Source organism: Myxocyprinus asiaticus, chromosome 30 (assembly GCF_019703515.2).
Source record: "Myxocyprinus asiaticus isolate MX2 ecotype Aquarium Trade chromosome 30, UBuf_Myxa_2, whole genome shotgun sequence".
In the NCBI taxonomy this organism is placed as follows: Eukaryota; Metazoa; Chordata; class Actinopteri; order Cypriniformes; family Catostomidae; genus Myxocyprinus; species Myxocyprinus asiaticus.
Window position 1 is genome coordinate 20,324,715 of NC_059373.1, and position 25,874 is coordinate 20,350,588.

The following is a 25,874-nucleotide window of genomic DNA, read 5'->3' on the forward strand; positions in this document are numbered from 1 at the left end:
CGCTTTCTTTGTCATTTATGACTTTTTTTTGCAGTTTATTATCATTCAGTAACACACTGACTTAGTGATTGATGTATGTCATCATGAAATCAGACACACTCTCCTCGAAACCCCAACACCATAAAGAATGAATGGACGTATGCCATAACAAAACTGTGTTGATAACAGAAGTAATGCCCACATTTCACGCTAAGCATCTCTGGACATAGGAAAAAGGTGGATATTGAACATCAGTGTAAACTGTCCACTTCTGCGGCAAATTCTCTCTTTTAAGTCAACTATTGTTATGGCCAAGCAACAGTTTGAAGATAATATTGCTGAGCCAGTAAGTTAAAGTTAATATATTTATAGCAACTTACCTGAATAATAACACATCCAGTTTAATGGCACAGACTTTTAAAGGTAACTCTATTGCCCCCTTGAGTACTGAGGTTTATTACTGCCACAGTAACGCAAGAACACATGTTCAGCATGTTCAACCGGACCACATGGTGGCAATGCATTGGCCAAGAGCTTGCATCTGCATATGCATACTTGCATAAAGTATGTTTATGGCCTTAGCCTACTGGCTGATCTTGGATGTTGAGCCATTTATGGGATGATGTGGCGTAGTCGACAAAAATCTGGGTTAGTAACTTAAAGATTGAAGGTTTAAACACAGCAAAGCAGAATCCATAGGCATCATCATTGTGCTTTCAAGCAAGATAACATGAGCAAGCCCAGGTTGTTCAAGGGGAGGTTGTGCCTGTATTTCCTTAAGTAAATTATATGATGGTTTGGATAAAAGTATCCGCTAAATGATTATCTGCATAGGAAGAAGGTAATAGAGAGAAAGACAATTTCTGTGATGTGATGCACCTCTGTTTGACAATTTCATTGATGGGCACAGAACAAAATGTATCACAGTATCCAGAAGGCATAGAGAGACTGTAATATACTGTAGCTCAAAAGCAAGGCTGAAATCCCATCTTATCTCTGAAAGGCTCAGAACAGACACAAACTGCTGAGGTGTAAAATGGCTTGTGGTAAAGCACCTGCAGGCTTATAGGAAGTAAAAGCTCTTCAAAAAGGAGGAACACAAATAAACATCCTTTACTTCTCTCTACATCCGGACCCTTTTAGGAGTCAATGTCAGTTGTTTGAGTCAGCAAGGGTTTAAAAATAGTACTTTGGTGATCCCCGTGTAACCCTGGTTAAATAATGGGTAATTAAAAGGAATTAAGTTTAATTAATTCATAATTTAGTAACATCATATTTCCCTAATGAAGGTGAAAAGAAATGTAAAAGTTATTAATGAAAATTATAATGAAGTCGATTTAAGTTATTTAGTTGATTAGTGATTTGACCAATGAGAGCTCTCAGTCATCACGCGCCCTGCGTGTCCGCGTGCGTGCGAGACAACAGGAGAGAGAGCTGAGCATGACAGAGGAAAGACGTGAGCTGATCTTCACAAACTAAGTTAAAGAAATATAGTTCAAAATCTCTGAAAAGTGTATAGAAATAGTTAAAAAGTGCTCAAGTTCATTTATTTTGTACCATCCAGTATCTGAAGAAGCCAATTGAAAATTGAGTCACATTTTCACTCAGTGAGTCAGCGTAATATAATTAATAGTTATAAAGTGTATAAAAACTGCATAATACGATGATTGAGTCAATAATAGTTATTTAGTTGCAGTAAACATAGTGTTTATTCCTTTTTCATGGTGTATTTAGAATAATCCAAGTGGTTATAAATGTGGTCATAGTGAACATTGTGAACCTTATTCCTTGTTCACTGCAGTTCACCGATGCCATTGTTGGATACATGCGCCTGTGTAAGAGGAAACAAAACGATTAATATAGAGGTAAATTATTATAATACATCATTTCTTGTAAAAATGGTATTTGTATTTGTATGTATAATTGTTTAATTTGGTTATTTTGATCTTTGATGTGAAACTATTCTTGAATCCACTAAATTAATGCTCTGGTCTGTGATCAGGCCAGGTTTTTTTTTTCCTTCCTTGTGATTTTCCTATTTTCTTGGTTCTACGGTTTGTGTTACTCCTGTGAGCTGAAACTTCACATTTGATGGCGAGTCACCCAAATTCTACATTGTACAGAGAAAAGAGGACAACAAATCATAAAGAAGAGGATAATTTCCTTTCTTTCATTCATCAGCCCTGCTTTTGGAAGTAAGACAATTCCAATTTAGAGAACTGATTAGCTCCTTTCCTGGAGAGAATTGACAAATAAGGAAAAAGAGAAGAAACTGATCAGTATTTTACAGAACACTGAACTATTGATGGTGTATGGTTACCCATAACCAGTTTGATTGATATCAAGATCCTTTTACATTGAAACAGCTGTGATATTTTGAGAAACATTTCTTTTATTTCCTTTAATTTCATTTTGATATTGAAAATACCAGTCTGTGTATATTTTCGGGGTAAAAGAAAAGTGCACTTAAGGGAAAGTTTACATAGTTAATCAGTATTATACATTGTTTGAGTAATATTGTAATTTCTTTTATTTTTTTAAAAAATCATTTTCACGCTCTATCAAAAGGAACAAAATAACATTCCAAGTTCAAATCCAGCTCAGTGCCTGTCTGTTATTTCTCAGCACAACCCGCTACCTCCTTCACGGACCCTAAATCTTCTCATAAATCTATCTGGTCCGACAGCAATTAATTTATTGCCAATACCTTAGACATCTGTTATACCTGGCTCCTGGTCTTTGCTTAAGTATTAAAAAAACTCATTTTAAACAACACAGAGTGGGTTTTCCTAAAACTATTGTCCTCGGGTATCTTCTGATGAAGGTTACACTGGTAAATGTGTACTCTTGTTGGGGCTACAAGAACCTTCATGGGGCTATAAATACAGGTGCATCTCAATAAATTAGAATGTCGTGGAAAAGTTCATTTATTTCAGTAATTCAACTCAAATTGTGAAACTCGTGTATTAAATAAATTCAATACACACAGACTGAGGTAGTTTAAGTCTTTGGTTCTTTTAATTGTGATGATTTTGGCTCACATTTAACAAAAACCCACCAATTCACTATCTCAAAAAATTAGAATACATCATAAGACCAAGAAAAAAAACATTTTTAGTGAATTGTTGGCCTTCTGGAAAGTATGTTCATTTACTGTATATGTACTCAATACTTGGTAGGGGCTCCTTTTGCTTTAATTACTGCCTCAATTCGGCGTGGCATGGAGGTGATCAGTTTGTGGCACTGCTGAGGTGGTATGGAAGCCCAGGTTTCTTTGACAGTGGCCTTCAGCTCATCTGCATTTTTTGGTCTCTTGTTTCTCATTTTCCTCTTGACAATACCCCATAGATTCTCTATGGGGTTCAGGTCTGGTGAGTTTGCTGGCCAGTCAAGCACACCAACACCATGGTCATTTAACCAACTTTTGGTGCTTTTGGCAGTGTGGGCAGGTGCCAAATCCTGCTGGAAAATGAAATCAGCATCTTTAAAAAGCTGGTCAGCAGAAGGAAGCATGAAGTGCTCCAAAATTTCTTGGTAAACGGGTGCAGTGACTTTGGTTTTCAAAAAACACAATGGACCAACACCAGCAGATGACATTACACACCAAATCATCACAGACTGTGGAAACTTAACACTGGACTTCAAGCAACTTGGGCTATGAGCTTCTCCACCCTTCCTCCAGACTCTAGGACCTTGGTTTCCAAATGAAATACAAAACTTGCTCTTATCTGAAAAGAGGACTTTGGAACACTGGGCAACAGTCCAGTTCTTCTTCTCCTTAGCCCAGGTAAGATGCCTCTGACGTTGTCTGTGGTTCAGGAGTGGCTTAACAAGAGGAATATGACAACTGTAGCCAAATTCCTTGACATGTCTGTGTGTGGTGGCTCTTGATGCCTTGACCCCAGCCTCAGTCCATTCCTTGTGAAGTTCACCCAAATTCTTGAATCGATTTTGCTTGACAATCATAAGGCTGCGGTTCTCTTGGTTGGTTGTGCATCTTTTTCTTCCACACTTTTTCCTTCCACTCAACTTTCTGTTAACAGCACTCTGTGAACAGCCAGCTTCTTTGGCAATGAATGTTTGTGGCTTACCCTCCTTGTGAAGGGTGTCAATGATTGTCTTCTGGACAACTGTCAGATCAGCAGTCTTCCCCATGATTGTGTAGCCTAGTGAACCAAACTGAGAGACCATTTTGAAGGCTCAGGAAACCTTTGCAGGTGTTTTGAGTTGATTAGCTGATTGGCATGTCACCATATTCTAATTTTTTGAGATAGTGAATTGGTGGGTTTTTGTTAAATGTGAGCCAAAATCATCACAATTAAAAGAACCAAAGACTTAAACTACTTCAGTCTGTGTGCACTGAATTTATTTAATACACGAGTTTCACAATTTGAGTTGAATTACTGAAATAAATGAACTTTTCCATGACATTCTAATTTATTGAGATGCACCTGTAGGTAACAAATATTTATTTCAGTGATGTTTTTTTTTTTTGTTTTTTTAATTCAGGAAGCATTTTCAATGTTGTTTAAAAGCCTCCCAGATGGCACGAAATATGTCACTGTCCGCCTCAATAACTAATGCAAGATGAATCCCTAATGCTTTTTGTGGTGGACTACAATAAATCTAAGGGCAATTTACAGTGACATAATGGTAATAGTAATCTTTAAATGTTGGTTCCACTGTCCATTACAGAATCTGTGATTTAGGTCAGAAGATGAACAATGCTTAAAATGTGCAAGGTGTAACTTCTGCACCACTAAAACCTACAAACAAAATTGTGTTTATCATGGATAAAATGACACACTTCACCTTTAAATATTATACAAAACCATGATATGAAATGTTTGAGGATTAAGTAAAGAACCGGTTATGGAGAAAAAAGGATTAAGGACGAGAGTATTAAGGTTAATTGTAAAGACAACAACTATGCCATTAGCAAGGTTATGGAGACCATCTAGGCAAGAGTCTGGCTAATGCTATCAGGAAAAACGCAAATGAAAAGGAAGAGGCCACATTTAGGTCACAGAATGGCACTATAATACTGTTTGTTTGTTTTCCTCAAAAGAATGAAAAATGACAGTCAGAAAGATGTCCTTACATAACTAAATGTAGTCTGCCAATGACAAACTAGGGTTTCCCCATCATTCATCTTGTAAGGTGACGAAAAATGTATTTTCTTTTGCTTAGCAATTCAAATTTATGTTTAGAGGCACTGCTGGTGTTCCATAGTTGTTATGCATTTCAATTTCGCCTATCCCACCCCTCAACACACATACACAAATTGGGTTGGGCAGTGTATCTTTAGGCACAGCACATGAGCTACTTTGCTTGGTGGGCTATTGCCCAGCATGACACATACAGCTGAATTCCAAAGGGACGAGAAAACAGTCGTGATTTTCTCCAAGCAGAAAAGAAAGTGTCTCTTATTCAACCACCCACTCGAGCCATAAATTATGATTTAAAATATGGAAATGAATATGCATTCTTAAGGCTTCTGTCCCATAATCTCATTCTGAACAACAAAAGACATGGGGAGAGAACTCAATTTGGCGCTCTGATGTTAAAATAAAACTATTACCAAGAGACCCAACAGAAAAGATCAATAATGGTCTCTATCAATTAATTGGCCAATTTAGTGCTTGCAAGTGTGATATTGCTTTTATACAACAGTTCTGTAAACAAGAAGTTATAATTGTGTAACTTACATTTTAGACAAAATATGGCCAGTTTTTCTGTTTCTTTTTGCTCAGCCAATGAAAATAGTTCCTAAAGAAGATCAATCGTTGCATGACACCAAGCAACGCACAGCTGTCAGCTAGCAAACAAATATCCAGAAAGAGGCAAAGAAAACATGAGTCCCAGTGTTGTTATCCAAATATCAGCACTCTTGGAACACTGCTTGTCCAGTCAAATTAACTATTTGTTGTATAACACCATTTATTTGAGTTATTTTACTTTAATTTGATTGGCCAAGGACTCGTACCTATAACAGAATCACAGCCATGCTGATAATCAGTCCAACAATAATCTGGTTTACATGATATTGTTCAATTATCATTCAGTCAATCAATTTTGGAGAATACTCCCGCTCCCCCCCAACTCCACCCACCCATCACTGTCACAGTAGAATCTGAATACACCAAACGACTATGCAACAGGCACAAGGTGGAAATCCTGGCTTTTCAATATCAAAGCTCAGCGTGTCGAGTTGTGAATACCTTCAAGAGACATTTCAAAGTGATCCAAAGTGATCTATTTCAAAGAGATTCAAAGTGATGTTTAAGGATGAGAGAAATATGACCAGAGGCAAGCGGACAAAGAGCTTCAGCTCTTTCTTCTACTTCTGCTTTGATCCCAAATCGCAGGGAAATCGTTTGAGTTAAAAAATTATCACGTAGTGTTTAACCATTTTATCACAATGTAAACCAGGGCTGGGTATTGATATAGATTTCACAATTCGATTCCGATTTACAAGCTATTTGTTTCCGATTTTGATTAGATTCAATATCGATTCATATGGGTATATTTCAGTTATAATGTCCATTTTCCTTGCATATGAAAGAAATTCTCTCCCAGCTAATGCTGTTAATTATACAGGGGACGTTGTAACTAGGTACATTGTGAATATATAAATTCTTTACTTGTTTTTCATCATTTTGGTCACATTTTAGCTTTTCAAAAATGCATAAATCCATTAATAAATATGATTCTATATTGCATATTTTGATATATGCTCATTGTTTAATGCATAATTAACACTACTGAGAAGAATTTACATTGATTTGTAGAACGTGTACTAAAAATCGGCTACGTCTCTAAGAAAATCGGGTGTTTGTAAAGAGCGTCTGTAAATTAGCACATATTAACAAGAGAAGATTCCAATGGCTTCTTTTTCTAATCTGTGTTATAAATGTTTAGAATTAAATGTTTATTTATTTATTTTTTTGTCCAACTATCCAACAATTGACTGTAAAGAACAGAAAGGGTTTTAAAAAAGACATTATTCAGTGACAAATGGATTGCATGGATCTCGTCTTTGGACATGCATTGGACACTGATCGAGTCCAACCAAACGTTTACTCTTTAACACGCTGTGAAAGGATCCTGAACTTCTTAGCCAATACGACTCAATCATTGGTGAGTGAAATCTGAACATTTACCTGCCAGTGGCTAATTACAGACATTTTTAGTTGCATAATGTGAAATTTGGTCTCATATGCAAGTGATTTACTCATATTGTAAAAAGCTGGCCATACAGTAAAAGATAGATCTTGGGATTTAAGGATCGAGACTGTTCAAATGAAATTCTCCATGCATCGGAAAATCGATATTTTCACCCAGTTCTAATGGAAACTATGACGCAAGTAAAACCTAACATGTTATTTGAAATTTCACTTCTGTAATTTGAGGTATTTTTCAGTGATATAGGATTTTCAACCAAAAAAAAAAAAAAAAATGTAGGGTGGAACTTGTTTGGATCAAGAAAAGTGGTCTCTATATGATAGGAAGTTGGACAGGAAGGCTTGGTGAAATCCGCCGAAAGGAAAGTCATTTCAAAAGCAGAGCAAGTTAGTACATTTTAATGAAATATTATGAAGACAATCTCTCTTTCTTCTTTTTTGGCTTTCGAATAACATGCATTAATGAATTATTCACAATAAGACCACACAATAATGTGTAATAATGAAGTAAATATGGTTACTATGATTTGTTGACTTGAAGACAAAGATGCGTGCATCTTAGAATTTATCAAACATGTAACTGGAGAAACATAATTTGTTAAACCTTTGTTTGTTTTGTTTTCCTTGCACAATTGCATGAATCTCTATTAAAAGGGAACTCTCCGGGAGCCAGATGTTAATTGGACCCATCCTGCAAAACCAATTTTCCTGGCAAATTGTGCCATAGTTAAACCGGATGTGACAGATTGCTTACCTTAACATAGGATGGCTGTTTTTCCAAGATGAGGTCTGCCACTCTTTTAGATACCTGTAAGATAAGAACACAAGCTAAAGGTTAACATCTGTTCAGCATGTCCATGCAAGACTGTTTAATCTGTTTGTGCATTTAAAGGCATAGTTCACCCAAAAATGAAAATTATGTCATCATTTATTATTCACTATCAAATTTTATGACTTTATTCCGTTTCCGTGGAACATACTATAAAAGGAGCAGTAAGTTAGTATGTTTGTCTCAGTCACCATTCAATTTAATTTTATGTGGGGAAAAAAATAATAATGAAAGTGAATGGTGACTGACACTAACATACTCCCTTACACCAACTTTTGTGTTCCATGGAATAGAAAAAATAATTTTTCTTTTTTTTGGTGATGTACTGTAACCCTTATTAGTAACACAAGTGGGTGAGAAGATAAAATAATCTATTCCACAACAACACTGCTGTAAAATTAGATCTTCTGGGCAAGGTTCGTTCTACACAACCAATCTAGGTTTGTATAAGGAGGTTTAAGAAATAACATTGATCAGTGTTTTTGATTTGAAACAGGAAAAGCCAGCTCTCATTGAACGGTTTCTCTTTAAACTCTTTGAGAAATGTGACACTCAAGTCTTCAATGCCAGTTAAGTGAAAAATAAACAAATATGAAGTTTAAGTTGTGTAATAAAAAGGTGAATAAATAAATAGATAAATGAATAGAATAAATATGTAATAAATACAAAATATAGAAATACAGTACATATAATTTTTTTAAATAAATAAACAAAAATATAAAAAAGTTCCACTTGTTATGTTTCCTTATTCCTTTAGTTAAAATCAGTTTATTTTCGAAGTAAGGACCTTTTGTTTCTATTTTTTATGTTGCAGCCCAAATATTTGTTTCAGAACTGAATTTGTTTCAGTTTTTTCTCTTTCCTTATACTACCCAGGTAGATTTGTATAGTTCTCAGTTCAGTTCACCTCCTATGAGGGATTCTTTGTGTGCTTATCTGTGATCCACAGTCTTGAGATGAAGGCAGTGACAATCTCTCACTTGTAACGGAAAAAGGTTTGGAGTCTTTGCGTGGGGTTAAAAGAGGATGGACAACAATGCTAATACCTGTGGCGGGTGAGACAGGCTGGAGTTATGTTGCACCAGGCAGGCGAACCGTGCAGAGCTCAATTCCTCCATCACTTTGCAATCGCACCCGGTCAGCACACACAGAGAATCCAGTAACAAATGGCAGCGACTAGCCTTCAGGTAGCTTGTGTCCCGCTTAGATAACCTGTACGTTTTTATTTTCTTCGCTCCCCCTGTTCTGTTTCTCTCTCTCTTTTATATCATTTTCTCCTTCCTCATTGGTTTCCGCCCATTTGGAAAAGTGAAAGAGACGGTATGGAGTTTTCCGTATCGCCACACACTCATGTTCTAATATTGCAATTCATACTGATATTGCCACAATTCATTTTAAATTTAAACAGGGTTACAGTGAACTATTCCTTTAATTTCACATTTTAATCAGTTGAGGCATTAGTTCAAGCTCAAAGTAGAAAAGGGAAAACAACAAACGACTTTTCGTGCCCTTCAAATCAGCAACAACAACTTCGTAATAATGTGATAAATGTTTATTTGCCACATTCAAATGTCCAGTGGGTGATAATGGCTTCACAGAAGGTCAGGCAGTAAATATAAAGCATGCTGTGGCACGCTCAGATCGATATGTGCGTCACATGGTGGGGCTGTCGGGAGTGAGAGGGTGGCATGGCTGTGAAGTGCCAGTGTGTCGGGGAGAGCTGAACAGATGACAGATTCAGCTGAGCAGTGGTGTATGTAAGCAGAACCCACTGAGCGAAAAGCTGAGACTGACTGGCAAGAGAGGTGTGTGTGCACGTATGGGTGATAAAGACAACTGGACATTTTCGAGAGCACCTCAGTTTGTGACCTATTCCTTTAAGCTACATTTTCTTTGAAAAACACATCACAGCTATGATTTAAATCAACAAGCTAAGGGGAAAATGGAACAGTACAGTGTTATTAATGCAGAGGGAACCTGTAATTTATTTACTGAATGAGCGAAGGAATTTTCACATTGTGCACAAATGACCAAAAGAGACCTCGACACAGGAGAAGGGCTCATGATTTTGACAAAGCTCATTGCTCCACCTATCAGTTATTAATTTCCGTATAAGACCCCACAGGACGGAGAGAGGCCAGAATGAGAAAACCAGCTATGAGGAGACAGCCATCCAGTGTAGTAAAAACTGAGGACAGAGCCTCTAAAATTACAGTGCCAGAGAAGGAGTGGTTGACATATGTTGGATCACACTCTGTCGAACTTGTAATTTCACAGAGATAAACTGAACATGATGACAACCAGCACAGCAGTCTTTCAGTATGGCACAGCATCTCTCGTATGTCTTCCAGCCAGGGTTACTATAGTTTTGAAAATGTAACTAGTCCTTGTTGGCCACGGATCCTGTTCCCTTGCTGCTGCCAGCGCCTGTGGCCACGGAGGCCGTTCCCCTGCCACTGCCAGCGCTCGCGGCCACGAAGGCCACCCTCCTGCCGCTGCCAGCACTCGCGACCACGGAGACCACCACCCTGCTGCTGTCAGCACTCGCGGCCACGGAGATCGTCCTCCTGCCACTGCCAGCGGCCACGGAGGCCATCCCCGCGGACCCCTCACCTGCCACAGCCGCCAACTCGGACCAGTATTCAGCGGCTACCGCTCTGTCTGTCCAGTGATCTGTGGTAGCTGCCCTGTCTGTCCAGAATTCAAAGGCTGCAGCCGCTCAGACCGACTGTCCAACCCCGTGCGCTCCTCACCCCGACTGACCTGTCCTCTGCGGCCATCACCCAGACAGTCCAGTCTTCCCTGCTGGTCACCTACACCGTAGTCCAGTTCCCAGCGGCCGCCGTTCAGTCTGTCCAGCCCTCTGGGGTCTCTGCTCAGTCTGCCCAGTTCTCAGCAGTCATTACTCACCTAACCTGCTGCCCAGTTGTGTCCACTCACCTCACCCTCTGTGCAGTGGCCACCGCTGACTTCACCATCCCTCCTGCGGCCAATGTGCCAGTCCAACTCCCAGCAGCCGCTAAAGACCCTGTCCTGTCCCCAGCAGCCACCGCCCATTCTGTCCAGTATCCCATGGCCGTCAACGAACACGTCCAGTTCCCAGCGGAAGCCAATGATCTTGCCCTGTTCCCAGTGGCCACTCAGCCTTATCACTGCCCTGTGGCCACTAATGACCTCACCCTCCGCCCAGCAGCTCTGCCTGTCCAGTCCCTAGCAGTCGCCATTATCTCTGACCTCACCCCTGTTCCAGAGCGGCCTGTCCAGAGCCCAGCTGCAGCTACTCACACTGTTCACTCCCTGGCAGCCACTACTCGGACTGTCCATTCCCCAGCGTTTACCCCTTGGTCCATCTGCTGCCCATTGGCTGTCCTGGCCTCTAAACCCATTGAGTCCCCAGCTGCCCTGAACTTTGAGCCTTCTGAGTTCCCCATTATGGCTGTTACTGTTCTCACCATCTGCCTAGTGGCCATTACTGGCCTCACCCATTGCCCAGTAGTTGTCCTGACCTCTAAGCCATCTGAGTCCACAGCTGCTCTGACCCTAGAGTCCCCAATTGCCCAAACTTTTCCTTTATCATGGCCAACATGCCAGTTGCAGACCATGCCTGTTTCACCGAGCCATGCTCCACTTCCGGTCTTGTTTGGCCCACACCAGTTTCTGAGTTCTGTTTCTCACCTGATACCCTCCTCCCTGGCTGCCAGACCTCACCCTTTCCCTTAAGCCCTCTCCCTGGCCACCAAACCCTGCTTCTTGGTCTGTCCCACTAGATCCACCCTGGTCTGTTCTAGATCCCTGGCCACCTGACCCTGCTCCTCTAAAACTTACACCCTGGTCTGCCCCACCAGCCCCACCTTGGTCTGTCCTGTTAGATCCACCCTGGCCTGTACTGCCAGCTCCACCCTGGTCTGTCCTGGATCCCTGGCTACCCACCTGTCCGCCCCGGTCTCCCAAACCCATAGTGTCATTTTCCTGTGTCTCCACCCTCCCTCCCTGGCTCGTTGTCTCTACACTGCTGCTCGGTCTGGTGTGGATGCCAAGAGGCGTCCGTTGGGTGGGGTACTGTGACTCTTGCTGTGGCTGTGCCTCCTCCTGTCAGTTTGTCTTGTCTGCGTGTTTCCCTGTTTTTTCCCTTTCTTCTTTGTTTGCAGGTGCCATTTTGTATTCCCAGCCCGTTACCTTGGTTACACTTATTATTCCATCAGCTGATTATCTGTGACACCTACCCCCCTCGTTACCCTCCTGATTTCTCTCCATATTTAAGCTCCCTCTGTGTTCAGTCCTATGCTCAAATGTTTTGTATGTTTGTTCTCCAGTCTGTCGGTTCCAGTGCTACTAGCCCTGATCACTCTTTGTTTTTCTGTTTGCTAGTTAGCAACTACTTTAGTTTGTTTTTTCCCATTTTTCTCCATTGTGAGAGTTTTGGTTTGTATTTAGTCTTTCTGTTAATAAAAGCTTATCTTGCCTCCATCTCTGCAATTAGGTCCTTCATCTCATCTGTGATTGACATGTGTCTGTGTCAAACAGCATTTCTTGTGTCATTCTGAATCCAAGACGTCTTAGTTACCCACCATGCACATTATAGTTGCTTCCTGATATTAAACGTCTTCTGTCAGTGCGCGTACTTTACTGCCTGTGTAATTTGATATGTTGGTAAAGAACGTCCGGCTTTCAATGCGTTATTCAGGTTCATTTATCATGGCTCGCAAACTCTTCATTAGGCAACTATTCTTTATTTAAGGCTATTCTATTCGTTAGGCTATTGTATTGATATTGGAAGTTCCATTCATAAATGTTACCCCTTTTACCTGGTATAAAATTTCACACCGGTGCTGTCCCTTGTACCAAGTAAAACCGGTAACACAGTACACCGTGGCAACCCTAGTGCTTAGATTACATTTCAGCTGCATCAGGGAGAAATAGTGCACCATTTTTTTTTTTTCACACTTTCTTTGTCTTTTCTGACTTTGTTGTGGTTTATTATCATGCAGGAACACACTGGCATAGTGAATGATGTATGTCGTCATGAAACAGAGTCGCTCCCCTCCAAATCTGACACAAGTGGTCACAGAGGATGGATTTAAACCACTAGGTGTAAACAGCGACGTGTCTCACCTGACCACATGTGATCGGATCTTATCACGTGGCTTGTTGAGCGCGTTACCGTGGAGACCTAGCACTTGTGGAGGCTCATGTTATTCTCCACGGCATCCACGCACAACTCACCACGCGCCCCACTGAGAGCGAGTACCACATTATCGCGACCATGAGGAGGTTAACCCAACGTGACTCTATCCACCCTAGCAACTGGGCCAATTGGTTGCTTAGGAAGCCTGAGTGGAGTCACTCAGAACGCCCTGGATTCGAACTTGCGACTTCAGGTGTGGTAGTCAGCGTCTTTACTTGCTGAGCTACCCAGGCCCCCACCCAAGATGCATCTTAATACCAGGTGGAAACAGGGTCTAAGATCCACTTAGGCTTAGGATGCTTTTGGGAAATGCAGCCCTGCTCTCTCTCCTTGCCATCTCACTGCTTACTGCTACTGGGCGGGCTATGGAAGTGATAAGGTGAAGTAGGCATTGATGTGTTGTTGTGGAGGCAGTCAGATGCAAATGTCTACATCACAATGTGGAGGAAGTAGAGAACGAGTCGTTTTGGCAGCTTAGTTTCAACAAATGCTCTTTTTTGCACTGAAGAAGTTTTGAGTTCTGTAACTTATTGTCACGTCTGGATGTGTTTTGTTCATGTCTTTTATTTTCAAGTTTAGTTCCTGTTCCCTCATGTGATCTTGTCATGTGTTTTCCCCTGTTCATGTGTCTTGTTTCCATTGGTTCATTGTTTGATTACTTTGTTATCAGTTCTAGTTTGTCATTGGTTTAAGTTTATTAGTCTTGCTATATTGTTTATAGTTCTGTCTGTTCATTGGTTGTCTTGTTACCCATGTCTGTGTATTTAAGCCCTCATGTTTGCTATTGTCTCTCGTCAGGTATTGTGTATGTAACCTTGTTGTTTTTTTATGCCAAGTCAAGTTTATATATAGCCAAGTCAAGTTCATGAGTCAAGTCCCTGTTTTTGTTTAGTTTTCATTTGTAGTTTGAGTTTTGGGTCCACGTCTGAAAAATAAAACTGCACTTGGGTTCATCACGTCATCGTCATCATCTCTTTGTTTACCTCATCGTAACACTTATAGTGTAATGAACTCTTATATATCCAAAAGATCAAGGAAAATTAGATTCCTCATGACATGACCCCTTTAAGATTAACTTTAGATCATCTATCATTCTACAAAAGGATTAAAATAAAAAAAAATTGTTTTTCGTATAGTGCGAGTTCAGTTTTGTTTTTGTTTTTTTCCACACTATCATTTTTATTTTTATGTTAGTTAAAGGGATAGTTCCCCTAAAATTTTTAATTCAGTCATCATTTACCTTCATGTCATTCCAAACTCATATGGCATTTTTGGAGATGTTAGGCTGAATGTTAGCCTCATCACCATTCACTTTCATTGCACCTTTATCCATACAATAAAAGCGAATGGTGACGTAGACTGAACTTTCTGCCATCTCCTTTTAGGTTCCACGAAAGCAAGAAAATCATGAGGGTGAGTAAATGATGACAGAATTTTCATTTTTGGGTGAACTATCCCTTTACGAAAATTATATTTCATTCATTGTGATTTTTGTCTTAATAACAGTTTTAGTTAATGCTAATAAACCTTGCTTCCTGGAGCTGACTGTGCGTAATTCCTGCCTGGGTAATAATGCTAATTAAAAATCTATTAAACAGCTTGCACCAGTGCAGTTAACAGCCAGCAGTCTTCTCAAGTAGTTCAACAAATCCAAATTATACTTCCAGGAACTGTGTTAAAACCCATACACACTTATTCCCCCTTATTTTCCAATTACAAAAATCTTTCTTAGAACACAAACAAACATTAGTACATTTTTACAGTTATAATTAATAATTTTACCTAATGACTACAGGCAACAACTCCCTTCCAGTCATCTAATCAGCTAAAACAGCATTATGTTAAATTAGGATTGAGAGGAAAAGCTTCATTAACCAGAGAAGGGCCAAGTGCACGCAAAGTTTCCGCAACAATCAAAGACTAACATGATATCCGTTAGGCCCTTGTAAATACAGCTTTAGTCATATCAAAAGTTAATCGATTCACATTCATTGCTAGATTAAAATAAACATTAAAAGTGTGTGAGGTCGACCGATTATCGGATCTGATATTCAAAATTTTCCTAATTACTGGAGTAGTTATTTCGTCTGATCTGATTGCCGATACATTTTAAAATGTGCTCCATTGCTCTGATACCACCGCCTCTCTCTGAAAGGTTACTGCTTGTAGTCTGGCTCAATGTCCCGCCCATAGTATTGTCGGATTGGTTATATGTCACGAGTAAATAGCCAATCAACACTGTACTACGTATTCGTGGGTGAGAGGTGGGAAAGAGGAAAGTAGCTAGAGAAAGATGAATCACTGAGAGGACGAGCTGTTAAAGGTAAGAATGCAGATACTGAAGTTGCAATAAACATCAAAATACTCTATGCCAGCCGTCACCAATTTGGATTTGATGGATTTGTTCCATCTGGGCCGCGAGACATCATGACAATGACCGTTTCTACACTTTAGTTTAGCCACAGGACAAAACAACAGACCTGTGTACACAGAAAGCACTCCGCAGCATAGATAGCACTGATCTTTCAGCACTATATCTTTGAATATTTTTCTCTAACACGAACATGCTTCACTAATGCCCTTTTGCGCTCCGCACGTGTTGCCTCTCTCCCCCGGCCCATGACATGAGGTGCTGCATAGTAGAGCTGCAAACATGGTTATTTCAACAACAACAGACCGTAACGGAGAAATACAGTGAGCAGCAATATAGATGGGCAGCAGAGATAAGGACTGATTTAACAGAGTACTCGCCCGTATGAGTTGGTGTTTTGACATGTAATAGCTGATGATGGCATTGATAGTAGTAGCTAGCTAACCAATGTTAGGAGGTTTATCAAACGTAACGTCAACTTTGCTAGCGTTAAATCTTTCACCTCCGTTGTGAATAAAGTCCTGTTGCCCTTTTTGCACTTGACTAAATGGGTTACCCAGCAAGCTACATAAAAAATGTCAACTCCAATAACATTGATTTTGTCTGTTATAGCATGTTAATACATTACATTCTGTTATGAGCTTTTTAGTTCGTTATTTTTATATATTTAAAGTTTCAGTTCAAAAGAAATGCTGCTAGGAGCTCCCTCCACTTTATTTTTGAAAAAAGAAAAAAGTAATAATGTTTCTATGTTGTTTTCTACTATGTTTCAAAAGATAATATTGAAATGTTCTGCTTTGCAGTATTTCATTAACACATGTTCATAGGCATTTAAAGGACGTTTTGTGTTTGAATTTGTGTTAGTGTAAATTTGGACACTAAAATTTTCATTTTTACTGCAAATGTATATCGGTCCCAAACATCAGTTATCAGTCTCCTTGATGACCAATAATCGGTATCGGTATCTTAAAAAACATATCGGTCGACCCCTAGTGTGTGATTTATTTGAAATGATGCAACTGACAATGAATCACTTGCTTTTGTGTTCTGGTTATGTTCTTGAAGGTCAGGTGTGAAACTATTTTGTGTTAAAATCCTTTATACCAGTTTATTGTGCAGCAGAGACAACTATAAGTAAGCTATGCACAGGTTGGCATCAAACCTATGAAATAACAGCAATTGAAATATGGTTTTATGTTGTGACCACAAAATGTTTTAAACAAATCAAAATTTGAATTATTTTAGATTCTACAAAGTAGCCACTCTTTGCCTAGAATACAGTTCTGCATATTCTGGGCATTTTATTCAACCAACTTCATGAGATGGCCACTGGGCATTTTTTAGTTTTTTCCCCATGGTATATTGGGCACATGTTGGCTGCTTTTCCTTTACTATCTGGTCAATTACAATTTTTACGATTTTTAAGATCATGAGAAACAAATTCAGTGTAGTGTCTCTTAACTTTTGAGTGTAGTGAATTATATATTCTTTCATAAAATAATAATATAAACATTCCTTTAATGTTAGTCAGCCCAATTCAGCAACAAATCTTAATGTGAAACAACTTAAAACACCCTGCTGAGAATTGTGTCAACTCTGAGAACTTCTTCCTACCAATATAAGCAAGATAAAGAGACAGGCTTATTCTGAGAGACACTCACACCGCAGACGAGCAATTAGCTCAGTGATGAGCCCTTGCCAAAGACGTGTCAGAGCTGCCTGTTAGCAGAAGAACAGACTGCCACCTCCAATAGACCAGATGGATTCCTCTCCCACTGACCCACCGAATCCACAATAACCTACATCTGCCAATGACACATTCGTGGACAGTGCATACGACCAGTGCAGAAAGAGGAAAGATGGGCAGATATGAGCCCCATCCAAAACATTGGGCAGCTACCTCACTGCCCGGTAGCGCGTTGTTTATGAAGGTACCTCATCCTAAGGTTCCCAGACCTTCTGTCAAGGCACAATAATGCATGTCTAATGATCTACAACAAATTAAAGAGAGCTTTGGACAGGGTTCCCACACCTTTTGACAATGAATTTCCATTATCTTTCAATTACTTTCCCTGATAAGATTTTTTTTTTTTAAATCACTTTATAGAGATGCACTCACATAGAGCAATTTCTAGCAAATAAAATATTCTGTAGTTTAACATAACTAGAAAAATATAAATCTACATATCTTTAAAAATTATATATATATATATATATATATATGTGTGTGTGTGTGTGTGTGTGTGTGTGTGTGTGTGTGTGTGTGTGTGTGTGTGTGTGTGTGTGTGTGTGTGTGTGTGTATATATTCATATAGAAGTTTCCATTACTTTTTTAACCTCTCCATCAGAAGCTATTTGTGCTCTTTCAACCAACCGCACTGACAGGATTGTGGAATTACATGGCCAGTGAAGGATACAATGACCACATGAAGGCATCTTAGTAAACATTACACATGCATTAGATTCAGACGATCCTTGTCGCTAGAGATGTTATTGATTTATTGATTACAGATATGCAGTTAATAAGTAGATAAATTAAGCTTATCGATCACTGATTACTCAAATACAGAAAAAAATGCATTCAGTAACAATGCCTGCAGACTACGGTAAGGCTGTATATACAGTTATCCACCGCTAGAGGGCGTGCTGCCGATTGCATGCTGCATGTCATTTCTTGTCTGCAACACAGAAGAAAAACCACACAGGCATGCATCCTTCACTTCCTCTTTTGTAAAGATGAAGCAGGTTCAATGTAATGAGTGTTGGAGCAATTCTCTATAAATGAACATTGTGTTTTCTGCATACACCGTGATAGTGTATTAAAGTATAACATGAAAACAAGCATTGTTGATCCACCGGTCTTCTTGTTTCATCCCAAACCACAATTACGTCAGTGATTGCCAGGAGAGCACGAAGCCACATTCACCTGACATCTAAACAGCACCAGAGAAGCGGTATGTTACAGTCAGACTATTTAGCTGAGACAGGTCACTTCTATTAAAATGAATGGGAGATATTGGAACGCCCAGCCAAGGAGCTCACGGCCAACGGATGTAGAAAGGAAGTCCCGCCTTACAGGTAAAAGAGCCAGTCACCTTTTAGATACTCTAAATTGCATTTTTCAGCGTAATCTGAGGTAAAAAAAAAAAAGCACAATTTATGATACCAGTGTTGTTTGATTTTACTGCTGATTTGAAATATGTTCTTTGATTGTAATCTTGATTGATTTCGGTGTTCCCCCATTCAAGTAGATAGGAGCTGCACTGGCATGACTGGAAACAGCCTCCCAGGAGCATTCCAAAGATGGCCGACAGCGGACTGACTTGCTAGAAAGACTTTGGTTACAGTAGGTACTGTGTTTACGCTGCATGTTATGATTTGACTTGAGACTTAATTTCAAATAAAAAATAAGTCCAAAAGACCGAAAATCCTACAATATTCAACAAGCATTCAAATCTTCTATACAAGTTATTTTTGAACAGTAATTCATTAACAGTAATTAAACAATTCACAAATTCGTACTCAACACAGCCTAAATGTATTAAAATAAACTGACTGAACTAAAAACATTTTAAGAGGAAAATGCCGATACTTGCATTTCTTAAGTGTATTAATTTAAATTATATTCAAACAGCACACTAAATGCACATATTATTTAGAGTCCACCATGTGCATTTTGCAGTCTTATTGTTAACGATTAATTGAATAACTGATCATTAATTTCCACAACAATCGATAATGAAAATGTCTGAATATTGACATCTTGTCACCTTTCTACCTTCATATACGCACCATTACTGTCCATTAGGTCATGTTCTCTCATGTAAATGACACCGGAGGTGCTTTTATAAATCATGAATAAAATATCACACCATCTGAGCATGCATTGTGAGATTTGAAGTAATGGAATTCAGCGGGAAGTCCATGCCACGCACAGATCCTCCGCTGATGCCTGCAGCTGTCTTTCATGACCCAAGATCAGCAATGGCGCCGGGGCCCCCCCCTGTAGTGACCCCGGGGCCACATCATTTCCAGCGAACAGTCTGCCCGTGGCAGGCCACAACAGATAGCGCAGTCATCTGGTGCCCACGAAGGATCCCGAAGGCTTCGTCTTTCACCCTGCACTGGGCTGACAGGACAGCTGTGCGTAAGCAAGTCTCTCAAGCAAGAAAAAGCCAAGAGAGAGGGTGACATTCCTCTTTAAAGCAACGCTTCCAAGGCTGCAAGGCAAGAAGTGAACGGAGGCTCACCCCAGATCAAGGCACGCGGTACTCATGCGCACACAAACACGCTACAGCATGGACCAGGTATGTGGTAAACACACTAATAAACTGCGACGTGTGCAGTATGATGAGATATGAACTGTGAGATACTGCAAGAGTTATGATGCAGCAGATGCAGATGTACATATGATGTGTCACAATACATCACAAATGGGCACTCTCGCTGTTTAACCGAGCAGTTTTTGAGACAGCACAGAGACGTTTATTTTATACATATCCGCAAATCCAATACTTACAGCTGCTTGCTGTCTCTTCAGCTTATCTCTGTACTCCTCCAGTTCTTGAAGGTTAAGATCTGGGGGGAGTTTCTGTTGGGCACACACAGACACAAAGAATGAATTTGAGAACTGAACAGAATGAAATTTCTGTCAGGGCACTTTGTTTACATTTCTGTTTAGGAGCCCAGTCAAAGAAGTTTTATAGAAGGCTGTAATGTTAATGTGTTACAATACAACATACATGCACAATCAGACAGAAACTGAAACACTGAAAAAGTAAGAATAACTATAGAATTTATAAATATAAGATGTAGTTTAATTGTCCAGGTAAAACACAGACTTTCAGAATAGGTTTGCTAAGGTTTTCAGAAAGTAGAAAAGCAACCAATCACTGTGTGAAACATAATTGGTAACACTTTACAATTAGGTTCTATTTGTTAACATTAGTAAATGCATTAAGAATTATGAACCAACAATTAACAATTTTTTAACAACATTTATTAAATCATTAAATCTGTTAATTTACAAGAACACAGTTGTTCATCGTTAGTTCATGCTAATTCATAATGTATTAACTAATGTTAATGTATACAACTTTTAAAAATGTATTTATATTTTAATTAACATTAACCAAGATTAATAAGTGCTGTAAAATTATTATTCATTGTTAGTTCATGTTTACTAATGGGGTAGTTCACCCAAAACTGAAAATTCTCTCATCATTTACTCACCCTCATGCCATCCCAGATGTGTATGACTTTCTTTCATCTGCTGAACACAAATAAAGATTTTTAGAAGAATATCTCAGCTCTGTTGGTCCATACAATGCAAGTGAATGGTGATCAGACCTTTGTAGCTCCAAAAAAAAATCACATAAAGCAAACATAAAAGTAATCCATATGACTCCATCATATGACTCTGAAAGTCACATGTGGTGCCTGTTTAGTTTCACTTTCACATCTGAAAGTTAAAGTGGAAATTTAGGGTAAAAAAGGACTTTCTCACCCACACCTATTATTTTGCTTTTGCAGATATTAATTTAAACACTGGAGTCATATGGATTACTTTTATGTTTGCTTTATGTGATGTTTGGAGTTACAAAGGTTTGATCACCATTCACTTGCATTGTATGGACCTACAGCGCTGAGATATTCTTCAAAAAATCATTGTGTTCTGCTAAAGAAAGAAAGTCATACACATCTGGGATGGCATGAGGGTGAGTAAATGATGAGAGAATTTTCATTTTTGGGTGAACTATCCCTTTAACTAACAGTTAACTAATAAAACCATATTGTAGTGTTACCACATACATTTTATGTAAGGTTAGATGCATTAGGGAATTTGTACTCTATTGGTATTATTTGTAAGTTGTAAGTTTGATCGGTTGCCAAAATAATTTTCAACATTTGCTTAAATTTAACTTGCAAATACTAGTAAAATATTTGCACTGCAAATGCCCTAATTATCCACCTTTGAAGAGCTCCCAAAATAATAGCAGCTAAACAGCTCAAACTAACTTTTCCCTCATTTAAAAAGCTAAATGATACACTTGTAGAATTTGATGACTCATACCGACTTTTATCATAGAGGATTAAACAAACAACACCTAATGCCCAATTCCCAAACAGAGAAACAATGAAAACTGAAAAGTCAGGCTTCGCATAAGAGTAATTACTTTCCTCTCGGCTAAAATTCTCATTCTGTGGAGCTTTTGCAATGCACCACCAAATCTAATGAGATTTCGCATCCACAGTATGCAGATAATCCATCAATCTGGGGTCGGCTGCAAGCTGCGCAAACAGTAAAGACACCCACGTCAAACTGCACGACTGTGCAGACCCTGCGCCATGATGCTCAGAGGGGCGTGATGCACAAGCGCTTGGTCAAAGGAGAAATGTTCAGAGTATGAGCTGATCACGTTTTGTAGCAGTGAAACTTCTCCGGATTGCCTTATGTTAACAATGCTAACGCACCGACACAGATCATGTGGGGCCAGTTCTTCATACGTCGCTTAATACATCTGAGATGATATGACATATTCCATATATTCTAATCGTGATAATTTCTCTCTAGCTTATTCTGTTCTTCAAACGCATGAGCGAATTTGATTAGTATATCTGGATCGGGTTCACTGAGATAATTGCACATTCCTGTGTTTGCTGAAAAGGGGAAAAATTTATCGATAGTGTACTCAGAACCATGATCAGCAATGCAGTGATTGGTTGGTGACACGTCGGACCAATGTAATGATGTCATTAAACTTTAGTAAAAATATGAATATGATATAAATCTTGATATATATTGATATGATATAAATCATGAACTTTACAAATGCGTGAAGGCATAAATGCTCTCTTTAAAAGCCAGAGTTTTTACATGGCTGGAAAACAAAGAAAATCATGAAATATTTTTTATTATGTAAGTGTTAACATGTACACTTTTCTAATGGCACAAATGCTGACATACTCTTTCATTAAGTTCTAAGCATCTGTTCAGCTGTAGAGGGCACTAAGAACCAAGGTCAATGGAGACAGACAACCTTAAAGGTTATGCACGAATAAAACAGAAAAAAGACTTTATGGAAAAAAAATTAAGGAGATTACTCCCTCACGACAAAAGCGGTACCTCTAAATGAGCAATATGTACCTATTATTATCTACAATATTTTTATTTTATTTTATTTGAAATTATTCTTAAAATTATAATTATACTTAATTTATTATCACCTCTGCTTCAAAAGGGTACTCTCGTAAGAAAAATACAGAGGCTGGGACAAACTTCCAGTATCGCATCTGCTTATAAAGGTGCGATCTAATCATGTTTACGTTAAATAAGCCTGCTCCCAAGCAGGTTTGAGCTTAAAGACCTGTTGCCATGACAGCAACTCCGAGATGTTCTTCGAAGTACGTAACAATCTAGGATTGGGTCAAATCATCAACAATGAAATCCAGATAAATCCCTAATCAACGTACGAAGAACGGGCCCCATGTGAAACACATCCAAAGTTCAGTTAACATACTGTAGGGGCTCTACTAAAATAACACTGAACATTTTTAAGTGCAACATTGATGCAGTAAGAGATGTAATGCAGTCAAGAGACCCTCCCTTCAAATCTGGTCACAAGTGGTCACAGGACACACAATTTGATGCATGTTACTACCGGTACAAAATGTCAAAAGTTATATGTCTCGCCTGACCACTTGTGATCTGATCACCCAAGATAGATGTTAATATGTGTAAACAGGGCCATACACACACACCTCCAGCTCGTACTGCACCATATCAAAGGAGTCACTGGAGAAGTACACTTCCTCTATGCTCTCAATGGTTTCCTGTTCTGCCTGTGGATCAGTGGGCTGCTCTCTCAGTTCCCTCAGCTCCTCCTGTGGAAAGGCAAAGGGAGAAATGAGAATGAGTATTGGCAGGGAAATCTCTTGTCATCTGGGGTACTACTGTAGAGAAGAACAGCCTTGGTCCTAAACACAGGGTCTGAACATTTATTCTTTCTTGGGTTTGGCTTCTATCTAAGCTAAGTCTAAAGATTAAGTGGTCTAAGCTTCCGTCCCTGAGGAACACCCTTCATGAACTTTAATGAGAATTGGCACAGAACATCAATTTCACTCAAAACTGCTTGGAGAAACAAAGCTGCCCTTTGCTTTGAAGAGAGATGCTGAGAGCCTCATCATGCATGATTCACATAACATAATGAAATGTGGTTAAAACAGCTCAGCGACAAATATGGAGATAAAGGATAAGGGAGCTATATTGAGTTACAACAGCAGATGTTGAGGCAGCATTTAAAACTCTTTCACTACAGCCTTCAGCCACATCCACACAAAGTGATTCACATTAATAAACTGGTTATTAAAGTTTGATTCTTGTATTTTAAAGGGATAGTTCACCAGAAATGACAATTCTGTCATTATTTACTCACCCTAAGATCTTTCCAAACCCGTCTGCTTTTACCCCATTTATTTTCATCATAATCGTTATTTTCGTTTTTAATCCTTATGCAGCTCCTGTCATGTAACGACAGATCATATAATGGCCAGGGGCTGTCAAGCTCCAAATAAGACAAAAATGCACCGGAAAAGAAGTTAATATGAATTGTGCGCTATACTTCAAGTCTTCAGAAGCCATACAATATGTTTTATGTCTGAGGAACAGACAGAAAATGAAGTCATTATTCTCCTGATCAATAATCTTCCCTGCCCAAAAGCCTATGACTAGCCCACATTTGTGTCCAGAATTAAAAAATGGCAGGTTATAACAAATCCTGTTTTCGCATCAATGACAATGACATGCAATTTTTGAATCTGAACAAAGAGGTGAAGATTATCAGTGATTACTACACGGCGCTCTGGAACACTCGATTCTGATTGGTCAATGGCGGCATCTAGTGGTCTGATATCTCTGAGTAACAACCGCACATCCCGGGAATAAGATGTATCAGACCACTCATCCAGGTATTGCGAGTCATCTTTCCTGCTTCTCTGAGTAAACTAATAAAACTATTTCAACTCAAATCATTGTTTCCTGTTCATTTATTTGGCAAGTAGTCTTGTAATAATATACATAATAAGCAGTCAGACAGTCATTAATGACAAAATAAACACCGACAGAACTCAGAAGCAAACCGGAGGTGGAAATCAGCTGCTCAGCAATTTTTACTTCACATAATTACATCATTTCAACACAAATCAATGTTTTATGTCCATTTATTTATTTGGTTAGTAGCCCGGTTATCACAAAATAAAGCCCTTCATGGTGAGACAAGACCCTGGCGGGGTTTATTTTGCAATAACTACCAGCGGACTGTACATTCATTTCATTTTCATTGTATTTATTCATTTATAAAGCACTTTTAAACTACACAGTAGACCCAAAGTGCTGAACATCAACAATACAATTATAAAATATGCAAATAAAACAGTACAATAAAAATGAGGCCACAGAAAACAAATACATTTTAAACAACCTTTAAAGAAAGTAAAAGATGTAGAAGTGCTAATGTCAAGGGATAAACTATTCCATAACCTCAGACCAGCAATAGAAAATGCACAATCACCTTTTAGTTTAAGACATGCCTAAACAGTAGCAGGTTATCAGATCTTAATGCTTTACCTGATTTATCTAGCTTAAAGGTGCACTCATTAAGTTTTTGTTCGTTTTATCTTGGACTTACAGTGACACCTAGTGGTGTGGATGCAGCATCATTCAAAATCAATCATTTTCAGGTACAGATAGTTTTCACAATCAGCCATGATTAAATTAATCCAAGAGTAAAAGTGTCCAATAACAAGACGGTTACTGAGATTAAGCGAGTAGTATTCAGCTGGTCATGTGATTGTAAAATGGCAGCCCCCATGAGGGCGCCCCTGCCCCATGTAGAATAAAACAGATTTTATAAGGTTACTGATATGACTAGAGTCCACATCTCATTTGAGGGCTCATGATTTTATACATACGTTTCAAAATTACAAATCATTTCTATAGGAGTAAAACTTTTTTAATAGGAAAACAATTACTGGCTGCACCTTTAATAATCCGGGGCCATTCTGTGAACTGCTTTAAAAACATATATTAAGACATTAATATATGCCTTGCCGTGCCTTAAATAAATACCTTTCTGAGGCTGACTTCACTCCCACTGTGTCTGACTCTTGCTCATCCCACCACACAACTTACATTTTAGCCTGATCCTCACACAAAGCTATCATATGGCTTCAGATAACATTGAATATAATTTACAGACCACAAAAACTACTGGTAAGGTGCTTTAGTACAATTTTAGAGTTTCAAAAGCCCTTAATCTTTCTTCAAAA

At 38.9% G+C, this 25,874-nt stretch overlaps 1 protein-coding gene across 2 annotated transcripts in view; it reads right to left on the minus strand.

The window, feature by feature from the left end:
* The window catches only part of LOC127421476 (syndetin-like), a 207,381-nt gene that overhangs the window by 168,372 nt on the left and 13,135 nt on the right, over positions 1-25,874 (minus strand). For both annotated transcript variants that reach the window (XM_051664540.1, XM_051664541.1), the window contains exons 3-5: positions 23,310-23,432; positions 20,068-20,139; positions 7,918-7,971 (exon numbers count right to left, since the gene is read on the minus strand). In XM_051664540.1, the coding sequence (XP_051520500.1) occupies positions 7,918-7,971; positions 20,068-20,139; positions 23,310-23,432 (249 nt within the window). The remainder of the gene's footprint in view (positions 1-7,917; positions 7,972-20,067; positions 20,140-23,309; positions 23,433-25,874) is intronic.